The sequence below is a fragment of the Oncorhynchus gorbuscha genome, linkage group LG09, assembly GCF_021184085.1.
Source record: "Oncorhynchus gorbuscha isolate QuinsamMale2020 ecotype Even-year linkage group LG09, OgorEven_v1.0, whole genome shotgun sequence".
Taxonomy (NCBI): Eukaryota; Metazoa; Chordata; class Actinopteri; order Salmoniformes; family Salmonidae; genus Oncorhynchus; species Oncorhynchus gorbuscha.
Window position 1 is genome coordinate 15,649,101 of NC_060181.1, and position 18,979 is coordinate 15,668,079.

An 18,979-nucleotide genomic window follows, 5' to 3' on the forward strand; every position below is an offset into this window, starting at 1 on the left:
GCATGTTATGACATCATATGCATTAAACCATCTCCCATCATATCTTCACCCGTCCCTCCGTCTCTTTCCAGGTGGGGGTAACTGGGGCGGCTGGAACCACTGGAGTCTGTGCAGCAAGACGTGTGACTCAGGGTGGCAGCGTCGCTTCAGGATGTGTGAGGGGACAGGGATACAGGGTTACCCCTGTGACGGCTCCGGAGAGGAGGTCCGCTCCTGCAATGACAAGAAGTGCCCCGGTCAGAGTCTATGTGTGTGTTTGTGTCTCAGTGTGTGTTTATGTCTCTTTGTGTCTATGTGTGTGTTTGTGTCTTTGTGTCTCAGTATGTGTTTACGTGTGTGTGTGTGTGTGTGTGTGTGTGTGTGTGTGTGTGTGTGTGTGTGTGTGTGTGTGTGTGTGTGTGTGTGTGTGTGTGTGTGTGTGTGTGTGTGTGTGTGTGTGTGTGTGTGTGTGTGTGTGTGTGTGTGTGTGTGTGTGTGGTCAGGTAGGGACTGTGTGTGTGTGATGGTATGAGGGCTGTGTGTGTGTTCATTGAGAGGGCGAACTGTGTGTGATTATTGGTGATAATTTGCAAACATGTTTGTTTTTGTTGAAATGTGTTGTGGTGTATTTGTTTAATAGGCTCAGTTAAAAATGTGTTGAGTTACGTATAGTGGGGGTATAATTGTATCTGTAATGATTGTGGAATGAGGGGAATTGATGGTTCTTCATGTGTCAGTCAAACTGCATCACACAGAGTGGATGATTCCCTGTGGTGAAGGCAATACTGTAGCACAGCTTACCCAGCTACCACATAACGTTCTGAGAACCTAATGTTTCTTAGACCTTGGTGAGAGCATGGTTGTCCTATGGTTATTTAGCATACAACCTTCCCACAATGTTCTGCAAATGGTACAGGATACCCCACTCGCACATAACGTTCTTTGAACCATGTTTCTTAAGTGGGGATTTCAGTACTTCAGCGTAACGTTTTCCAAAGGGTTCCTCATGGTTCTTTTTAAAGTCATGTTCTCAGAACATTAAGAACAGTTTCCATAAAAAGCAGAAGAAAACAATAATGTTCAAATAACGTTCTAAGAACATGTAAACAACAGGTGGGTCTAATCCTGAATGCTGATTGGTTAAAAGCGCATTCCAAATGCTGTCTATTCCACAAGTTACCTTTGGCTAAATCTATGACGTAATAAAATTCCTATTTTCTCTGTTCCATCTGAGTGCACAATCCACTGTCTCATCACACCAGCGAGACAATTTATAAACTTCATCTCAGCTATTAAAACATTATTTCAATATTGGAATTCGGTCTCGAGCTTTCCCATAGTAATATACGTGTCAGGAGTCGGGATAAGACAGACAGGCAGACAGACAGACAGACAGACAGACAGACAGACAGACAGACAGACAGACAGACAGACAGGCAGACAGGCAGACAGACAGACAGACAGGCAGGCAGGCAGGCAGACAGACAGACAGACAGACAGACAGACAGACAGACAGACAGACAGACAGACAGACAGACAGACAGACAGACAGACAGACAGACAGACAGACAGACAGACAGACAGACAGACAGACAGACAGACAGACAGACATGCAGTTTTTCTTAGCCAGCCAGTCATGAATCAGCATAATCTTTATGGATATACAGTAAAAGTCCACCAACCCATTCAAGGATTTTTTTATATACAAAATGCTTCAGTTTCAACTGTTCTGCCTGCGGCTATGGAACCCTGACCTGTTCAACGGACATGCTACCTTGTCCTGGACCTGTTCTTTTCAACTCTCTCTCTCTAGCTCACCTGCTGTCTCGAACTCTGAATGCTCGGCTATGAAAAGCCAACTGACATTTACTCCTGAGGCGCTGACCTGTTGCACCATCTACAACCACTGTGATTATTATTATTATTTGACTCTGCCTGTCATCTATGAACGTTTGAAAATCTTGGTCATGTTCTGTTATAATCTCAACCCGGCACAGCCAGAAGAGGACTGGCCACCCCTCAGAGCCTGGTTCCTCTCTAGGTTTCTTCCTAGGTTCTGGCCTTTCTAGGGAGGTTTTCCTAGCCACCGTGTTTCTACATCTGCATTGTTTGGGGTTTTAGGCTGGGTTTCTGTATAGCACTTTGTGACATGATGTAAAAATGGCTTTATAAATACATGTTATTGATTTCATTTGTATGTGTGTCCAAACTTTGAACTGATACTGTATACAAATAACTATATAAATATTAAACAGGTAAAGCTAAACAAAGTACAGCCAGTGTGTCATTCCAGCTTCAGTTTGAAGTGATTGTGTTGGTACCATCCCTTCTCAAAAAATTATACTGGTTAGGAAACTTATGAATTTGTCCCTAGAACCAATGAGAAACCAAAAATGTACATTACCACAACTTCCAAGGAACCAGATGTGCTAGCTGGGTATTGTCTTCTCTCCTGCTCTCTCTCTTCTCTCTCTCTCTCTCTCTCTCTCTCTCTCTCTCTCTCTCTCTCTCTCTCTCTCTCTCTCTCTCTCTCTCTCTCTCTCTCTCTCTCTCTCTCTCTCTCTCTCTCTCTCTCTCATTTCCCCTCCATTTTCTTTCCTGTCTCTTGCTCTCTCAATCTTCATATTCACTCTCCCTTTCTGCATTTCTCTCTCACTTTATCTCCCTCTTCCTCTCTTTTTTTCAACCTATTTCTCTTTTGCTCTCCCCTCTCTCTATTCTCTCCCTCTCCCTCCCTCCCTCTCCCTCCCTCTCTCATCTCACAGGACGAAGGGAATTGTTCAAAGCCCTGCTTGGTGTGATTTGTCAGTGTGTCAGCCACTGCAGCAAACAGCACAGTTTAATAAGCATGCCTTTGACTGGGTTTTCTCTTTCTGTGTGTATGCGTGTGTGTGTATGTGTGTGTGTGCGTGCGTGTGTGTGCGCATGCATGTGTGTGTTTGTGTGTGTGTGGTGCTCTGGGAGGCTATAGATTAGATAAATGTCAGACATTGCCGCAGAGTGAACTTGTGTCAGAGACAGTCCTTTTATAGCTCTCTGGCATGTTGCAGAACATACAGATCTGTCCAAGAGTTTGGAGGGGAACATAGATTTAGATGAAGAAGAAGGCTAAGGGTGCATCTCTCACTATCTTTCTCTCTTGTCCTGCGCTGTTTTCTCTCTCTCTCTCTTCTTCAGACTCTGAGTATTTCCTCTCTTGTCCTGCGCTGTTTTCTCTCTCTCTCTCTTCTTCAGACTCTGAGTATTTCCTCTCTTGTAATATTCTCCATCGTTCAGGGTTATGTAGAGAGGGATAAAAAGAGATATGAATACAAAGAGAGGACAGATAAAGACAGATAAAGACAGATAAAGACAGATTGCATATGGATTGAGTGTACAAAACATTAGGAACACTCTTCCCGAATATTGAGTTGCACTCAACCTTTTTGTCCCCAGAATAGCCTCATTTTGTCCTTAATGTTTTGTACACTCACTGTATATTGTAGAGGCAATGATGGAAATACAGTACCTGTCAAAGTTTGGACACACCTACTTATTCAAGGGATTTTCATTATTTTTACTATTTTATACATTGTAGAATAATAGTGAAGACATCAAAACCATTAAATAAAACATATGGAATCATGAAGTAACCAAAAAATTGTTAAACAAATCAAAATATATTTTATATTTGAGATTATTCAAAGTAGCCACCCTTTGCCTTGATGAGAGTTTTGTTCACTTTGCACACAAAACATGCACTAATGTCTAAAAACATGTGTTTGCTTTGTCATTATGAGGTATTTATGAGGAAGATGAGGTAGATTGATGAGGGAAAAACAATTGAATCAATTTTAGAATATGTCTGGAATGTAACAAAATGTGGAAAAATCTACAATGTAGAAAGTCAATTTGTCTGAATATTTTCTGAATGCACTGTACATTGTAGAGGTAATGATGGATATATATTGTAGAGATAATGATGAACATATATTGTAGAGGTAATGATGAATATAGCGTAAAGGTAATGATGAATACATATTGTAGATGTAATGAGGAAAATATTTTGTATAGGTAATGATGGATATATTTTGTATAGGTAATGATGGATATATATTGTAATGGTAATGATGGATATATATTGTAATGGTAATGATGGATATATATTGTAATGGTAATGATGGATATATATTGTAATGGTAATGATGGATATATATTGTAATGGTAATGATAGATATATTTTGTATATGTAATGATGGATATATTTTGTATAGGTAATGATGGATATATATTGTAATGGTAATGATGGATATATATTGTATAGGTAATGATGGATATATATTGTATAGGTAATGATGGATATATATTGTATAGGTAATGATGGATATATATTGTAATGGTAATGATGGATATATATTGTATAGGTAATGATGGATATATATTGTATAGGTAATGATGGATATATTTTGTATAGGTAATGATGGATATATTTTGTATAGGTAATGATGGATATATATTGTAATGGTAATGATGGATATATATTGTATAGGTAATGATGGATATATATTGTAATGGTAATGATGGATATATATTGTAATGGTAATGATGGATATATATTGTAATGGTAATGATGTATATATATTGTAATGGTAATGATGGATATATTTTGTATAGGTAATGATGGATATATTTTGTATAGGTAATGATGGATATATTTTGTATAGGTAATGATGGATATATATTGTAATGGTAATGATGGATATATATTGTAATGGTAATGATGGATATATATTGTAATGGTAATGATGGATATATATTGTAATGGTAATGATGGATATATATTGTAATGGTAATGATGGATATATTTTGTATAGGTAATGATGGATATATATTGTATAGGTAATAATGGATATATATTGTAATTGTAATGATGGATATATATTGTCTAGGTAATGATGGATATATATTGTATAGGTAATAATGGATATATATTGTATAGGTAATGATGGATATAGTGTAGTGGTAATGATGAATATGTACTGTATAGGTAATGATGAATAGATATTGTAGAATTAATGATGAACATATATTGTAGATGTAATGAGAATATATATTGTATAGGTAATGATGGATATATATTGTAGAGGTAATGATGGATATATATTGTAGATGTAATGCGAATATATATTGTAGATGTAATGAGAATATATATTGTATAGGTAATGATGGATATATATTGTAGAGGTAATGATGAACATATATTGTAGATGTAATGAGAATATATATTGTAGATGTAATGATGAATATATATTCTAGAGATAATGATGAATATATTGTATAGGTAATGATGGATATTGTAGACATGATGATGAATATATATTGTATAGGTAATGATGGATATATATTGTAGAGGTAATGATGAACATATATTGTAGATGTAATGAGAATATATATTGTAGATGTAATGATGAATATATATTCTAGAGATAATGATGAATATATTGTATAGGTAATGATGGATATTGTAGACATGATGATGAATATATATTGTATAGGTAATGATGGATATACTGTATATTGTAGAGGTAATGATGAAAATATATTGTAATGGTAATGATGGATATAGCGTAAAGGTAATGATGAATACATATTGTAGAGGTAATGATGAACATATATAGAAGATGTAATGATGAATATATATTGTAGATGTAATGATGAATATATATTGTAGATGTAATGATGAATATATATTGTAGATGTAATGATGAATATATATTGTAATGGTAATGATGGATATAGCGTAAAGGTAATGATGAATACATATTGTAGAGGTAATGATGAACATATATAGAAGATGTAATGATGAATATATATTGTAGATGTAATGATGAATATATATTGTAGATGTAATGATGAATATATATTGTAATGGTAATGATGGATATAGCGTAAAGGTAATGATGAATACATATTGTAGAGGTAATGATGAACATATATAGAAGATGTAATGATGAATATATATTGTAGATGTAATGATGAATATATATTGTAGATGTAATGATGAATATATATTGTAGAGGTAATGATGAACATATATAGAAGATGTAATGATGAATATATATTGTAGATGTAATGATGAATATATATTGTAGATGTAATGATGAATATATATTGTAATGGTAATGATGGATATATAAAGGTAATGATGAATACATATTGTAGAGGTAATGATGAACATAATAGAAGATGGATGAATATATATTGTAGATGGATAACATATATAGAAGATGTAATGATGAATATATATTGTAGATGTAATGATGAACATATATAGAAGATGTAATGATGAATATATATTGTAGATGTAATGATGAATATATATTGTAGATGTAATGATGAACATATATGAAGATGTAATGATGAATATATATTGTAGATGTAATGATGAATATATATTGTAGATGTAATGATGAACATATATAGAAGATGTAATGATGAATATATATTGTAGATGTAATGATGAATATATATTGTAGATGTAATGATGAATACATATTGTATAATGATGAACATATATAGAAGATGTAATTGAATATATATTGTAGATGTAATGATGGATATATATTGTAATGGTAATGATGAACATATATAGAAGATGTAATGATGGATATATATTGTAGAGGTAATGATGAACATAATGATGTAATGATGAATATATATTGTAGATGTAATGATGAATATATATTGTAGATGTAATGATGAACATATATAGAAGATTGATGAATATATATTGTAGATGTAATGATGAATATATATTGTAGATGTAATGATGAACATATATAGAAGATGTAATGATGAATATATATTGTAGATGTAATGATGAATATATATTGTAGATGTAATGATGAATACATATTGTAGAGGTAATGATGAACATATATAGAAGATGTAATGATGAATATATATTGTAGATGTAATGATGGATATATATTGTAATGGTAATGATGGATATATATTGTAATGGTAATGATGGATATATATTGTAATGGTAATGATAGATATATTTTGTATAGGTAATGATGGATATATTTTGTATAGGTAATGATGGATATATATTGTAATGGTAATGATGGATATATATTGTATAGGTAATGATGGATATATATTGTATAGGTAATGATGGATATATATTGTATAGGTAATGATGGATATATATTGTAATGGTAATGATGGATATATATTGTAATGGTAATGATGGATATATATTGTAATGGTAATGATGGATATATATTGTAATGGTAATGATGGATATATTTTGTATAGGTAATGATGGATATATATTGTATAGGTAATAATGGATATATATTGTAATTGTAATGATGGATATATATTGTCTAGGTAATGATGGATATATATTGTATAGGTAATAATGGATATATATTGTATAGGTAATGATGGATATAGTGTAATGGTAATGATGAATATATACTGTATAGGTAATGATGAATAGATATTGTAGAATTAATGATGAACATATATTGTAGATGTAATGAGAATATATATTGTATAGGTAATGATGGATATATATTGTAGAGGTAATGATGGATATATATTGTAGATGTAATGCGAATATATATTGTAGATGTAATGAGAATATATATTGTATAGGTAATGATGGATATATATTGTAGAGGTAATGATGAACATATTTTATAGGTAATGATGGATATTGTAGACATGATGATGAATATATATTGTATAGGTAATGATGGATATATATTGTAGAGGTAATGATGAACATATATTGTAGATGTAATGAGAATATATATTGTAGATGTAATGATGAATATATATTCTAGAGATAATGATGAATATATTGTATAGGTAATGATGGATATTGTAGACATGATGATGAATATATATTGTATAGGTAATGATGGATATACTGTATATTGTAGAGGTAATGATGAAAATATATTGTAATGGTAATGATGGATATAGATAATGATGAATACATATTGTAGAGGTAATGATGAACATATATAGAAGATGTAATGATGAATATATATTGTAGATGTAATGATGAATATATATTGTAGATGTAATGATGAATATATATTGTAGATGTAATGATGAATATATATTGTAATGGTAATGATGGATAAAAGGTAATGATGAATACATATTGTAGAGGTAATGATGAACATATATAGAAGATGTAATGATGAATATATATTGTAGATGTAATGATGAATATATATTGTAGATGTAATGATGAATATATATTGTAGAGGTAATGATGAACATATATAGAAGATGTAATGATGAATATATATTGTAGATGTAATGATGAATATATATTGTAGATGTAATGATGAATATATATTGTAATGGTAATGATGGATATAGCGTAAAAGTAATGATGAATACATATTGTAGAGGTAATGATGAACATATATAGAAGATGTAATGATGAATATATATTGTAGATGTAATGATGAATACATATTGTAGAGGTAATGATGAACATATATAGAAGATGTAATGATGAATATATATTGTAGATGTAATGATGAATATATATTGTAGATGTAATGATGAATATATATTGTAGATGTAATGATGAATATATATTGTAGATGTAATGATGAATATATATTGTATAGGTAATGATGGATATATATTGTAGAGGTAATGATGAACATATATAGAAGATGTAATGATGAATATATATTGTAGATGTAATGATGAATATATATTCTAGAGATAATGATGAATATATTGTATAGGTAATGATGGATACTGTAGACATAATGATGAATATATATTGTATAGGTAATGATGGATATACTGTATATTGTAGAGGTAATGATGAATATATATTGTAGATGTAATGATGAATATATATTCTAGACATAATGATGAATATATTGTATAGGTAATGATGGATATTGTAGACATAATGATGAATATATATTGTATAGGTAATGATGGATATACTGTATATTGTAGAGGTAATGATGAATAGTGTAGACATAAGGATGAATATATATTTTAGCGGTAATGAAATATACAGAAAGGGTGGGTAATAAATACAATGCCTGGGAAAAATAGAATCTGTTGCAGGATATTATTGAATTGCAGTGTGTGTGTTATATCTAACTCCCTCTCTCTCTCTTCTGTCTCTCTGCAGCACCTCATGAGATCTGTAGAGATGAGTACCATGTAACCATGACCTGGAAAAGAGCCTCGGCTGGAGAAACAGTCTATAACAAGTGTCCGACTAACGCCACTGGTAAACCTGACGATACTATGACAGTACTATAACTATACTGCTATTATAAACCGTGATTATGACGTCTAACAGTCAGGGTTGGGATATGGAAGAAACACTTTTCCATTCCATTACACACATGTACTAGTGTGTAACAGGACAAATATAAGAACCCCCTAAATTATAATGTATTATGTACATTTACACTGTAATGATGTAGTCCAACTGCTACTAGTACTAAGTGTCTGATGACTACTAGTACAAAGTGTCTGACTACTACTAGTACTAAGTGTCTGACTACAACTAGTACTAAGTGTCTGATGACTACTAGCACTAAGTGTCTGACTACTACTAGTACTAAGTGTCTGACTACTACTAGTACTACTAGTACTAAGTGTCTGACTACTACTAGCACTACTAGTACTAAGTGTCTGACTACTACTAGTACTACTAGTACTAAGTGTCTGACTACTACTAGTACTAAGTGTCTGACTACTACTAGTACTAAGTGTCTGACTACTACTAGTACTACTACTACTACTAGTACTACGTGTCTGACTACTACTAGTACTACTAGTACTAAGTGTCTGACTACTACTAGCACTACTAGTACTAAGTGTCTGACTACTACTAGTACTACTAGTACTAAGTGTCTGACTACTACTAGTACTAAGTGTCTGACTACTACTAGTACTAAGTGTCTGACTACTACTAGTACTACGTGTCTGACTACTACTAGTACTACTAGTACTAAGTGTCTGACTACTACTAGTACTAAGTGTCTGACTACTACTAGTACTAAGTGTCTGACTACTACTAGTACTAAGTGTCTGACTACTACTAGTACTAAGTGTCTGACTACTACTAGTACTACGTGTCTGACTACTACTAGTACTACTAGTACTAAGTGTCTGACTACTACTAGCACTACTAGTACTAAGTGTCTGACTACTACTAGTACTACTAGTACTAAGTGTCTGACTACTACTAGTACTAAGTGTCTGACTACTACTAGTACTAAGTGTCTGACTACAACTAGTACTAAGTGTCTGACTACTACTAGCACTACTAGTACTAAGTATCTGCCTACTACTAGTACTACGTGTCTGACTACTACTAGTACTAAGTGTCTGACTACTACTAGTACTAAGTGTCTGACTACTAGGGGTACTAAGTATCTGCCTACAACTAGTACTAAGTGTCTGACTACTACTAGTACTAAGTGTCTGACCACTACTAGTACTAAGTGTCTGACCACTACTAGTACTAAGTGTCTGACTACAGTGTGAGTGTGAAAAGTAATACATTCTGGTTAATATTGTGGTGCTGGAGATTCATGTTATTTTCTATCAGATGTTTTTTTCAGAGCAGGTGCCTACCCAGACACTGTCCTCAGGCACTCACTGTAACTAATAATATACTGCTTAATAGATGAGGACTTTGAAATGTGTGTGTGTGTGTGTGTCTGTGAGCACTTGTGTGTGCACAAGTGCCTGTGTGTATGTTTGCGTGTGCGTGCATGTACGTGTGTGTATGTGTGTACGCACATGTGTGTGTGGAATCTATTCCAGCAGAGAAGGTAGTTTGTACGGTGTCTAGATGTCATGAAGTTGGACCTGTTACAAAATTGATCTGGAGCTTTTCCCACCCAGACCCAATTTACATACAGATTAAGTCGGAAGTTTACATACACCTTAGCCAAATACACTTAAACTCAGTTTTTCACAATTCCTGACATTTAATCCTAGTAAAAATTACCTGTCCTAGGTCAGTTAGGATCACCACTTTATTTTAAGAATGTGAAATGTCAGAATAACAGTAGAGAGAATTATTTATTTCAGCTTTTATTTATTTAATCACATTCCCATTGGGTAAGAATTTTTTCATACACTCAATAAATATTTGGTAGCATTGCCTTTAAATTGTTCAACTTGGGTCAAATGTTTTGGGTAGCCTTCCACAAGCTTCCCACAATAAGTTGGGATGCTTTGATATACCCACCAAATGGTCCTTCCGCGTGATGCCATCTATTTTGTGAAGTGCACCAGTCCCTCCAGCAGCAAACCACCCCACAACATGATTCTGCCACCCCTGTGCTTCATGGTTGGGGTGGTGTTCTTCAGCTTGCAAGCCTCCCCCTTTTTCCTCCAAACATAATGATGGTCATTATGGCCAAACAGTTCTACTTTTGTTTCATCAGACCAGAGGACATTTCTCCAAAAAGTACGATCTTTGTCTCCATGTGCAGTTGCAAACCATAGTCTGGCTTTTTTTATGGTGGTTTTGGAGCAGTGGCGTCTTCGTTGCTGAGGGGCCTTTCAGGTTATGTCGATATAGGACTTGTTTTACTGTGGATATAGATACTTTTGTACCTGTTTCCTCCAGCATCTTCACAAGGTCCTTTGCTTTTGTTCTAGGATTGATTTGCACTTTTCGCACCTAAGTACATTCATCTCTAGGGGACAGAACGCGTCTCCTTCCTGAGCAGTATGACGGCTGCGTGGTCCCATGGTGTTTATACTTGCATACTATTGTTTGTACAGATGAACATGGTACCTTCAGGCATTTGGAAATTGTTCCCAAGGAACCTGACTTGTGAAGGTATACAATTTTGACTAATTTCTTTAGATTTTCCCATGATGTCAAGCAAAGAGGCACTGAGTTTGAAGGTAGACCTTGAAATAAATCCACACCTCCAATTGACTCAAATGATGTCTATTAGCCTATCAGATGCTTATAACGCCATGACATAATTTCTGGAATTTTCCAAGCTTTCCAAGGCACAGTCAATTTAGTGTCAATGTAAACTTCTGACCAACTGGAATTGTGACACAGTGAATTATCAGTGAACTCATCGATTTGTGAACAACTTGTGGAAATAATTATTGTGTCATGCACAAAGTAGATGTCCTAACCAACTTGCCCAAACTGTAGATTGTTAAGAAGACATTTGTAGAGTGGTTGAAAACGAGTTTTAATAACTCCAAGTGTATGTAAATGTCCAACTTCAACTGGAAATGTATTTTTAAAATATATAGACCCGTTCCAAACGAACGGACCCGAGGACAACTAGACCCATTCTGTATAGACTTGGTCGAATCCAGACCCAGTCCGATCTGATCCAAGTGATGGATCAGATCGGAGGATGGGCCGTACTGGACTAGACCAGGCGGGGGATGGGCCGTACTGGAGCGAGTGACACGGGTAACAGGGAGGAGGGAGGAAGAGACAAGAGACAACAACCAACCAACAAGCTGACTCACACTATAGTAGACTAATAGCTGCCATGGCTAGGTTATTCATCATCCAATAAGATTATGTTGTACCTGTCTTGACTCCATGAACCCAGGAGAAGCATGTTAAGCTAGCTAAACCTGTTGTAGGAGCCCACCTGTTGTATTTTTACTTTTTTTAAACTTGGCAAGTCAGTTAAGAACAAATTCTTATTTTCAATGACAGCCTACCCCAATCAAACCCGGACGACGCTGGGCCTGTGGGACTCCCAATCACTGCCAGATGTGATGCAGCCTGGATTCGAACTAGGGACTGCAGTGACACCTCTTGCACTGAGATCCAGTGCCTTAGAGTGCTGCTCCACTCAGGAGCCCGACTGTTTTAGAAGCCCAACTGTTGTAGAAGCCTACCTGTTGTAGAAGCCCACCTGCTGTAGAAGCCTACCTGTTGTAGGAGCCTACCTGTTGTAGAAGCCTACCTGTTGTAGGAGCCCGCCTGTTGTAGGAGTCCACCTGTTGTAGTAGCCTACCTGTTGTAGAAGCCTACCTGTTGTAGAAGCCTACCTGTTGTAGGAGACTACCTGTTGTAGAATCCTACCTGTTGTAGGAGCCCACCTGTTGTAGGACCCCACCTGTTGTAGAAGCCTACCTGTTGTAGAAGCTGACTTGATGTAGGAGCCCACCTGTTGTAGGATCCCACCTGTTGTAGAACCTGTTGTAGGACCCTACCTGTTGTAGAAGCCTACCTGTTGTAGGAGCCTACCTGTTGTAGAATCCCACCTGTTGTAGGAGCCCACCTGTTGTAGGAGCCCACCTGTTGTAGAAGCCCACCTGTTGTAGGAGCCCACCTGTTGTAGAAGCCCACCTGTTGTAGGAGCCCACCTGTTGTAGGAGCCCACCTGTTGCAGAAGCCCACCTGTTGTAGAAGCCTACCTGTTGTAGAAGCCTACTTGTTGTAGGAGTCCACCTGTTGTAGGAGCCCACCTGTTGTAGGAGCCTACCTGTTGTAGAATCCCACCTGTTGTAGGAGCCCACCTGTTGTAGGAGCCTACCTGTTGTAGAATCCCACCTGTTGTAGGAGCCCACCTGTTGTAGGAGCCCACCTGTTGTAGAAGCCCACCTGTTGTAGGAGCCCACCTGTTGTAGAAGCCCACCTGTTGTAGGAGCCCACCTGTTGTAGGAGCTCACCTGTTGTAGAAGCCCACCTGCTGTAGGAGCCCACCTGTTGTAGGAGCCCACCTGTTGTAGGAGCCCACCTGTTGTAGGAGCCCACATTTTGTAGAAGCCTACCTGTTGTAGGAGCCTACCTGTTGTAGGAGCCCACCTGTTGTAGGAGCCCGCCTTTTGTAGGAGACCACCTGTTGTAGGAGCCCACATTTTGTAGAAGCCTACCTGTTGTAGGAGCCTACCTGTTGTAGGAGCCCACCTGTTGTAGGAGCCCGCCTTTTGTAGGAGACCACCTGTTGTAGGAGCCTACCTGTTGTAGGAGCCCACCTGTTGTAGGAGCCCACTTGTTGTAGGAGCCTACCTGTTGAAGGAGCCCACTTGTTGTAGGAGCCTACCTGTTGTAGAAGCCCGCCTTTTGTAGGAGACCACCTGTTGTAGGAGCCTACCTGTTGTAGAAGCCTACCTGTTGTAGGAGCCTACCTGTTGTAGAAGCCCACCTGTTGTAGGAGCCCACCTGTTGTAGGACCCCACCTGTTGTAGGAGCCTACCTGTTGTATAAGCCTACCTGTTGTAGAAGCCCACCTGTTGTAGAAGCCTACCTGTTGTAGAATCTCACCTGTTGTAGGAGCCTCCCTGTTGTAGAATCCCATCTGTTGTAGAATCCCACCTGTTGTAGGAGCCCACCTGTTGTAGGAGCCTACCTATTGTAGAGGCCTACCTGTTGTAGGAGCCCACCTGTTGTGGGAGCCCACCTGTTGTAGGAGCCTACCTGTTGTAGAATCCCACCTGTTGTAGGAGCCTACCTGTTGTAGAATCCCACCTGTTGTAGGAGCCCACCTGTTGTAGGAGCCCACCTGTTATAGGACCCCACCTGTTGTAGGAGCCTACCTGTTGTAGAAGCCTGTTGTAGAAGCCCACCTGTTGTAGCCTACCTGTTGTAGAATCCCAGCCTCCCTGTTGTAGAATCCCATCTGTTGTAGAATCCCACCTGTTGTAGGAGCCCACCTGTTGTAGGAGCCCACCTGTTGTAGGACCCCACCTGTTGTAGGAGCCTACCTGTTGTAGAAGCCTACCTGTTGTAGAAGCCCACCTGTTGAAGAAGCCTACCTGTTGTAGGAGCCTACCTGTTGTAGAACCCTACCTGTTGTAGGAGCCCACCTGTTGTAGGACCCCACCTGTTGTAGAAGCCTACCTGTTGTAGAAGCCTACTTGTTGTAGGAGCCCGACTTTTGTAGGAGCCCACCTGTTGTAGGAGCCTACCTGTTGTAGAAGCCTACATGTTGTAGGAGCCTACCTGTTGTAGAAGCCTACCTGTTGTAGGAGCCTACCTGTTGTAGGAGCCCACCTGTTGTAGAAGCCTACCTGTTGTAGAAGCCCACTTGTTGTAGGAGCCTACCTGTTGTAGAAGCCCACCTGTTGTAGAAGCCCACCTGTTGTAGAAGCCCACCTGTTGTAGAAGCCTACCTGTTGTAGAGGCCTACCCCCACCTGTTGTAGAAGCCTACCTGTTGTAGAAGCCTACCTGTTGTAGGAGCCCACCTGTTGTAGGAGCCTACCTTTTGGCTCTTGGTCATTCTAGTCTATCCATCTCCTTCAACTTCTAATTCCATCATTTTAATTCCATCTTCCATTGATTAGATATCCTCTAACTTTTGCCAAAAACTGAGGCTTTATGGCAGTAGCGTATTGCCTCTTTGATGACTTATAATTGCCCAACAACGAGCTACACGGGCCACTCATGAAAACCAAATAGCATCAGCATAAATGATAAAATCTCTCTCTCTACTGCAGCAGTCGCGTTCAGATCTTTTAGGGGACCTTCCAGACAAGTCAGTTAAAATGACTCATATCCGAGACCTGTGACAATCATATCAGATCCAACCCAGACCCGGTGACATTATTTAGAATTCTGGACCCACTTGGATCCCAGATGGATTGGCGTGTATTCGGGTACAGGTGGATCCGTGAAGGCCTGCAATGGTATCCCACAGGGCTCAAGTTTCAGTTTCACCATATGTTGTTTCTAAGTTTCATCCTCAAAATAACTGTGTACATGTATACTATGTGTGTGACCTTATAGAGTAGTTGTATATTAGATAGTGTTAGGTGGATGGTAGACCTGACGTTGACCTCCACTCTACATTATAGTTGGTATACTATGTTGGAAACAAGTTGCAATTTGTATTTTTTATATATTTTTTTTACCTTTATTTAACTGGCAAGTCATTTAAGAACATATTCTTATTTTCAATGACAGCCTAGGAACAGTGGGTTAGCTGCCTGTTCAGGGGCAGAACGACAGATTTGTACCTTGTCAGCTCGGGGGTTTGATCTTGCAACCTTCCGATTACTAGTCCAACGCTCTAACCACTAGGCTACCCTGCCGCCCCAAATGAGATGAGAGTCTCATGAGGTTACTGGATAACATGAAACCAATGTGTTATTGCTGTTAAGTTTTACATAACAATGGTATCTCGTTCTCTCTCTCCTCTCTCTAGGATCTGCTAGTCGTCGTTGCTTGCTGGACGCTAATGGAGTTGCTTACTGGGGTCCTCCGAGCTTCGCCAGATGCGTCTCGATGGAATTCAGATATTTACATTTATCTGTAAGTCCCTTTTTCACACTCTCTCTATTCACATCTCATTTATTCAAATACAGTTGGTCTTGTATAACATGCTCAATGAGCCACCTGTGCCGCGACGTTATTGTGAATGCATTTTAGTAAGCTACCTTCTATCCAGATGGTGCATAATAACACATAGACAACTAGCAGAAAGTATTCTGTTCTTGTCACATTTAGCTGAGCTGAGCCATTTGAACATTGTACATTTGAAATGCACATGTGCTTCATTTTGTCATTTTAGCATGTCTTCCACTTCCTTAATATTTCCATCGCTATTTCAAAACTATGGACTTCCTTTCTTCTTCTAGCCTGTAAAATGAACAACTCAATGATTAAACAGATGGCTGTTTAAATAAACAATTTGTTCTCGAAGACTGACCTTCAACACAGGTTGAATAAATGAATTATGTCGACGCCCACATCGTATTTGTTTGCCCGTCAATAGACGTGGGATTGTATTCATAAAGTCTCTTATAGTAAGAGTGCCGAGATAAGGTTTGCCTTTTTAAATAATAATGAATAATATTACATGAACATGTGGGGCCTGATCCTGGATCAGCACTCAACTCTGAGATGGTTTATGATTTCTGGCCGTGAATAACTTTCTGTGAAAAGTTTGTCCAGTTAGTCATAAGTAGCATTGTCATCACTCTCAACACTTTCTCCCTCTCTAATGAGAGTTACTGATTTCATCCATTGTTTAATAAATGCATTGGTTAATCATTGACTAATCTCTTATGGACAGATTCTCATGGAAGTTGAAACGGCAAGAATCTGTCAAGGCTCACGTAGAGTGATTACGAACAGCAGTCGTTCCTGGTTTTTGGTTGTCATCATTGATGATTTGGATGAATCAGGATTGGGCAAAGGCGTTGCTTAAACTGGCGCAGTGAAGAGAAAATGTCTTTTGGCCATTATAAATACAAGTGAAATTAGCGGAAGGAGTGGTTTGGCCAAAAGTTTCCGTTTACAAGGGAGGAAACTTCGCTTCCTTCCTTTACACAAAGGTAATCACAATAGTTAACAAGAAATTACACTTTCTTTTAGATAATTTTACTTCTGGGTAACTGAGATTAATCATTGACTGTCCTACTGCGTGACCTCTGACCGTCTGTCTCCATGGCGATAATGGAAGCCAACGGGGTAGCCACCAGGCGTGCTGTGATTGGTTGATTGCACTGTTAGCCTAGGCCTGCGTTCACCACTAACTTTTCATTAGCATGGAGCTGCGGTTCATTAGGTTTGATTGCTGTTGTGACTGAAGATCACTGTTGTGTGTGTGTGTGTGTGTGTGTGTGTGTGTGTGTGTGTGTGTGTGTGTGTGTGTGTGTGTGTGTGTGTGTGTGTGTGTGTGTGTGTGTGTGTGTGTGTGTGTGTGTGTGTGTGTGCATGGATTTCAGTCAAAGTGCCATGCAGCAATGTGGAATACATAGAGTGGCCAGTATCTATCCAGTTATATCTGCAAAAATGCCTAATAAGGGCTTGGGGCTGAGGGTTAGAGTCTGAGTGTTAGGGGCTGAGGGCTAGGGGCTGAGGGTTAGATTCTGAGTGTTAGGGGCTGAGGGTTAGAGTCTGAGTGTTAGGGGCTGAGGGCTAGGGGCGGAGGGCTAGTGGGTGAGGGCTAGGAGTTGAGGGCTAGGGAATGAGGGTTAGAGTCTGAGTGTTAGGGGCTGATGGTTAGAGTCTGAGTGTTAGGGGCTGAGGGTTAGAGTCTGAGTGTTAGGGGCTGAGGGCTAGGGGCTGAGGGCTAGTGGCTGAGGGCTAGGAGTTGAGGGCTAGGGAATGAGGGTTAGAGTCTGAGTGTTACGGGCTGAGGGCTAGGTGCTGTGGGCTAGGGGCTGAGGGCTAGGTGCTGAGTGTTAAGGGCTGAGTGTTAGGGGCTGAGGGTTAGAGTCTGAGTGTTAGGGGCTGAGCGCTAGGAGCTGAGGGCTAGGGAATGAGAGTTAGAGTCTGAGTGTTACGGGCTGAGGGCTAGGTGCTGGGGGCTATAGGCTGAGGGCTAGGTACTGGGGGCTAGGGGCTGAGGGATAGGTGCTGAGGGCTATGGGCTGAAGGCTAGGAGCTGAGGGCTAGGGGCTGAGGGCTAGGTACTGGGAGCTGTGGCTGAGGGCTAGGTACTGGGGGCTAGGGGCTGAGGGCTAGGGGTTGGGGGCTAGGGGCTGAGGGCTAGGGGCTGAAGGCTAGGGGCTGAGGGCTAGAGGCTGAGGGCTATGAGCTCAGGGCTAGGAGCTGAGGGTTAGGTACATATGGCTAGGTGCTTAAGGGCAGGGGCTGAGGGGTAATAGCTGAGAGCTAGTGGCTGAGGGCTGATGGCTAGGGGCTGAGGGCTGATGGCTAGGGGCTGAGGGCTAGGTACTTGACCAAGATACTGGTCATTTATGACATTCACTACCCTTACATACCTATAATACCTACTGATCCCAAGCAAAGATAGGTGGATAAGAAGCCTCAGATCTTTCTCTCTCTACTCTTTGCTCTCTACCTTACCTCTCTCTCTCTCTCTCTCTCTCTCTCTCTCTCTCTCTCTATACTCTCTACCTCACCTCTATCTACTCTCTACATCACCTCCATCTCTCTCCTTCTGCTCTCTTCCTCACCTATATCTCTCTCTCTCTACTCTCTACCTCACCTCTCTCTGCTCTCTACCTCACCTCTATCTCTCTCTCTCTCTCTCTCTCTCTCTCTCTCTCTCTCTCTCTCTCTCTCTCTCTCTCTCTCTCTCTCT

The 18,979-nt window shown here is 38.8% G+C and overlaps 1 protein-coding gene across 1 annotated transcript in view; it reads left to right on the top strand.

The window, feature by feature from the left end:
• Positions 1-18,979, top strand: part of LOC124043194 (adhesion G protein-coupled receptor B2-like) — a 557,845-nt gene that overhangs the window by 325,093 nt on the left and 213,773 nt on the right. The window contains exons 7-9 of the mRNA XM_046361489.1: positions 72-236; positions 9,152-9,253; positions 16,130-16,236. Of these exons, the coding sequence (XP_046217445.1) occupies positions 72-236; positions 9,152-9,253; positions 16,130-16,236 (374 nt within the window). The remainder of the gene's footprint in view (positions 1-71; positions 237-9,151; positions 9,254-16,129; positions 16,237-18,979) is intronic.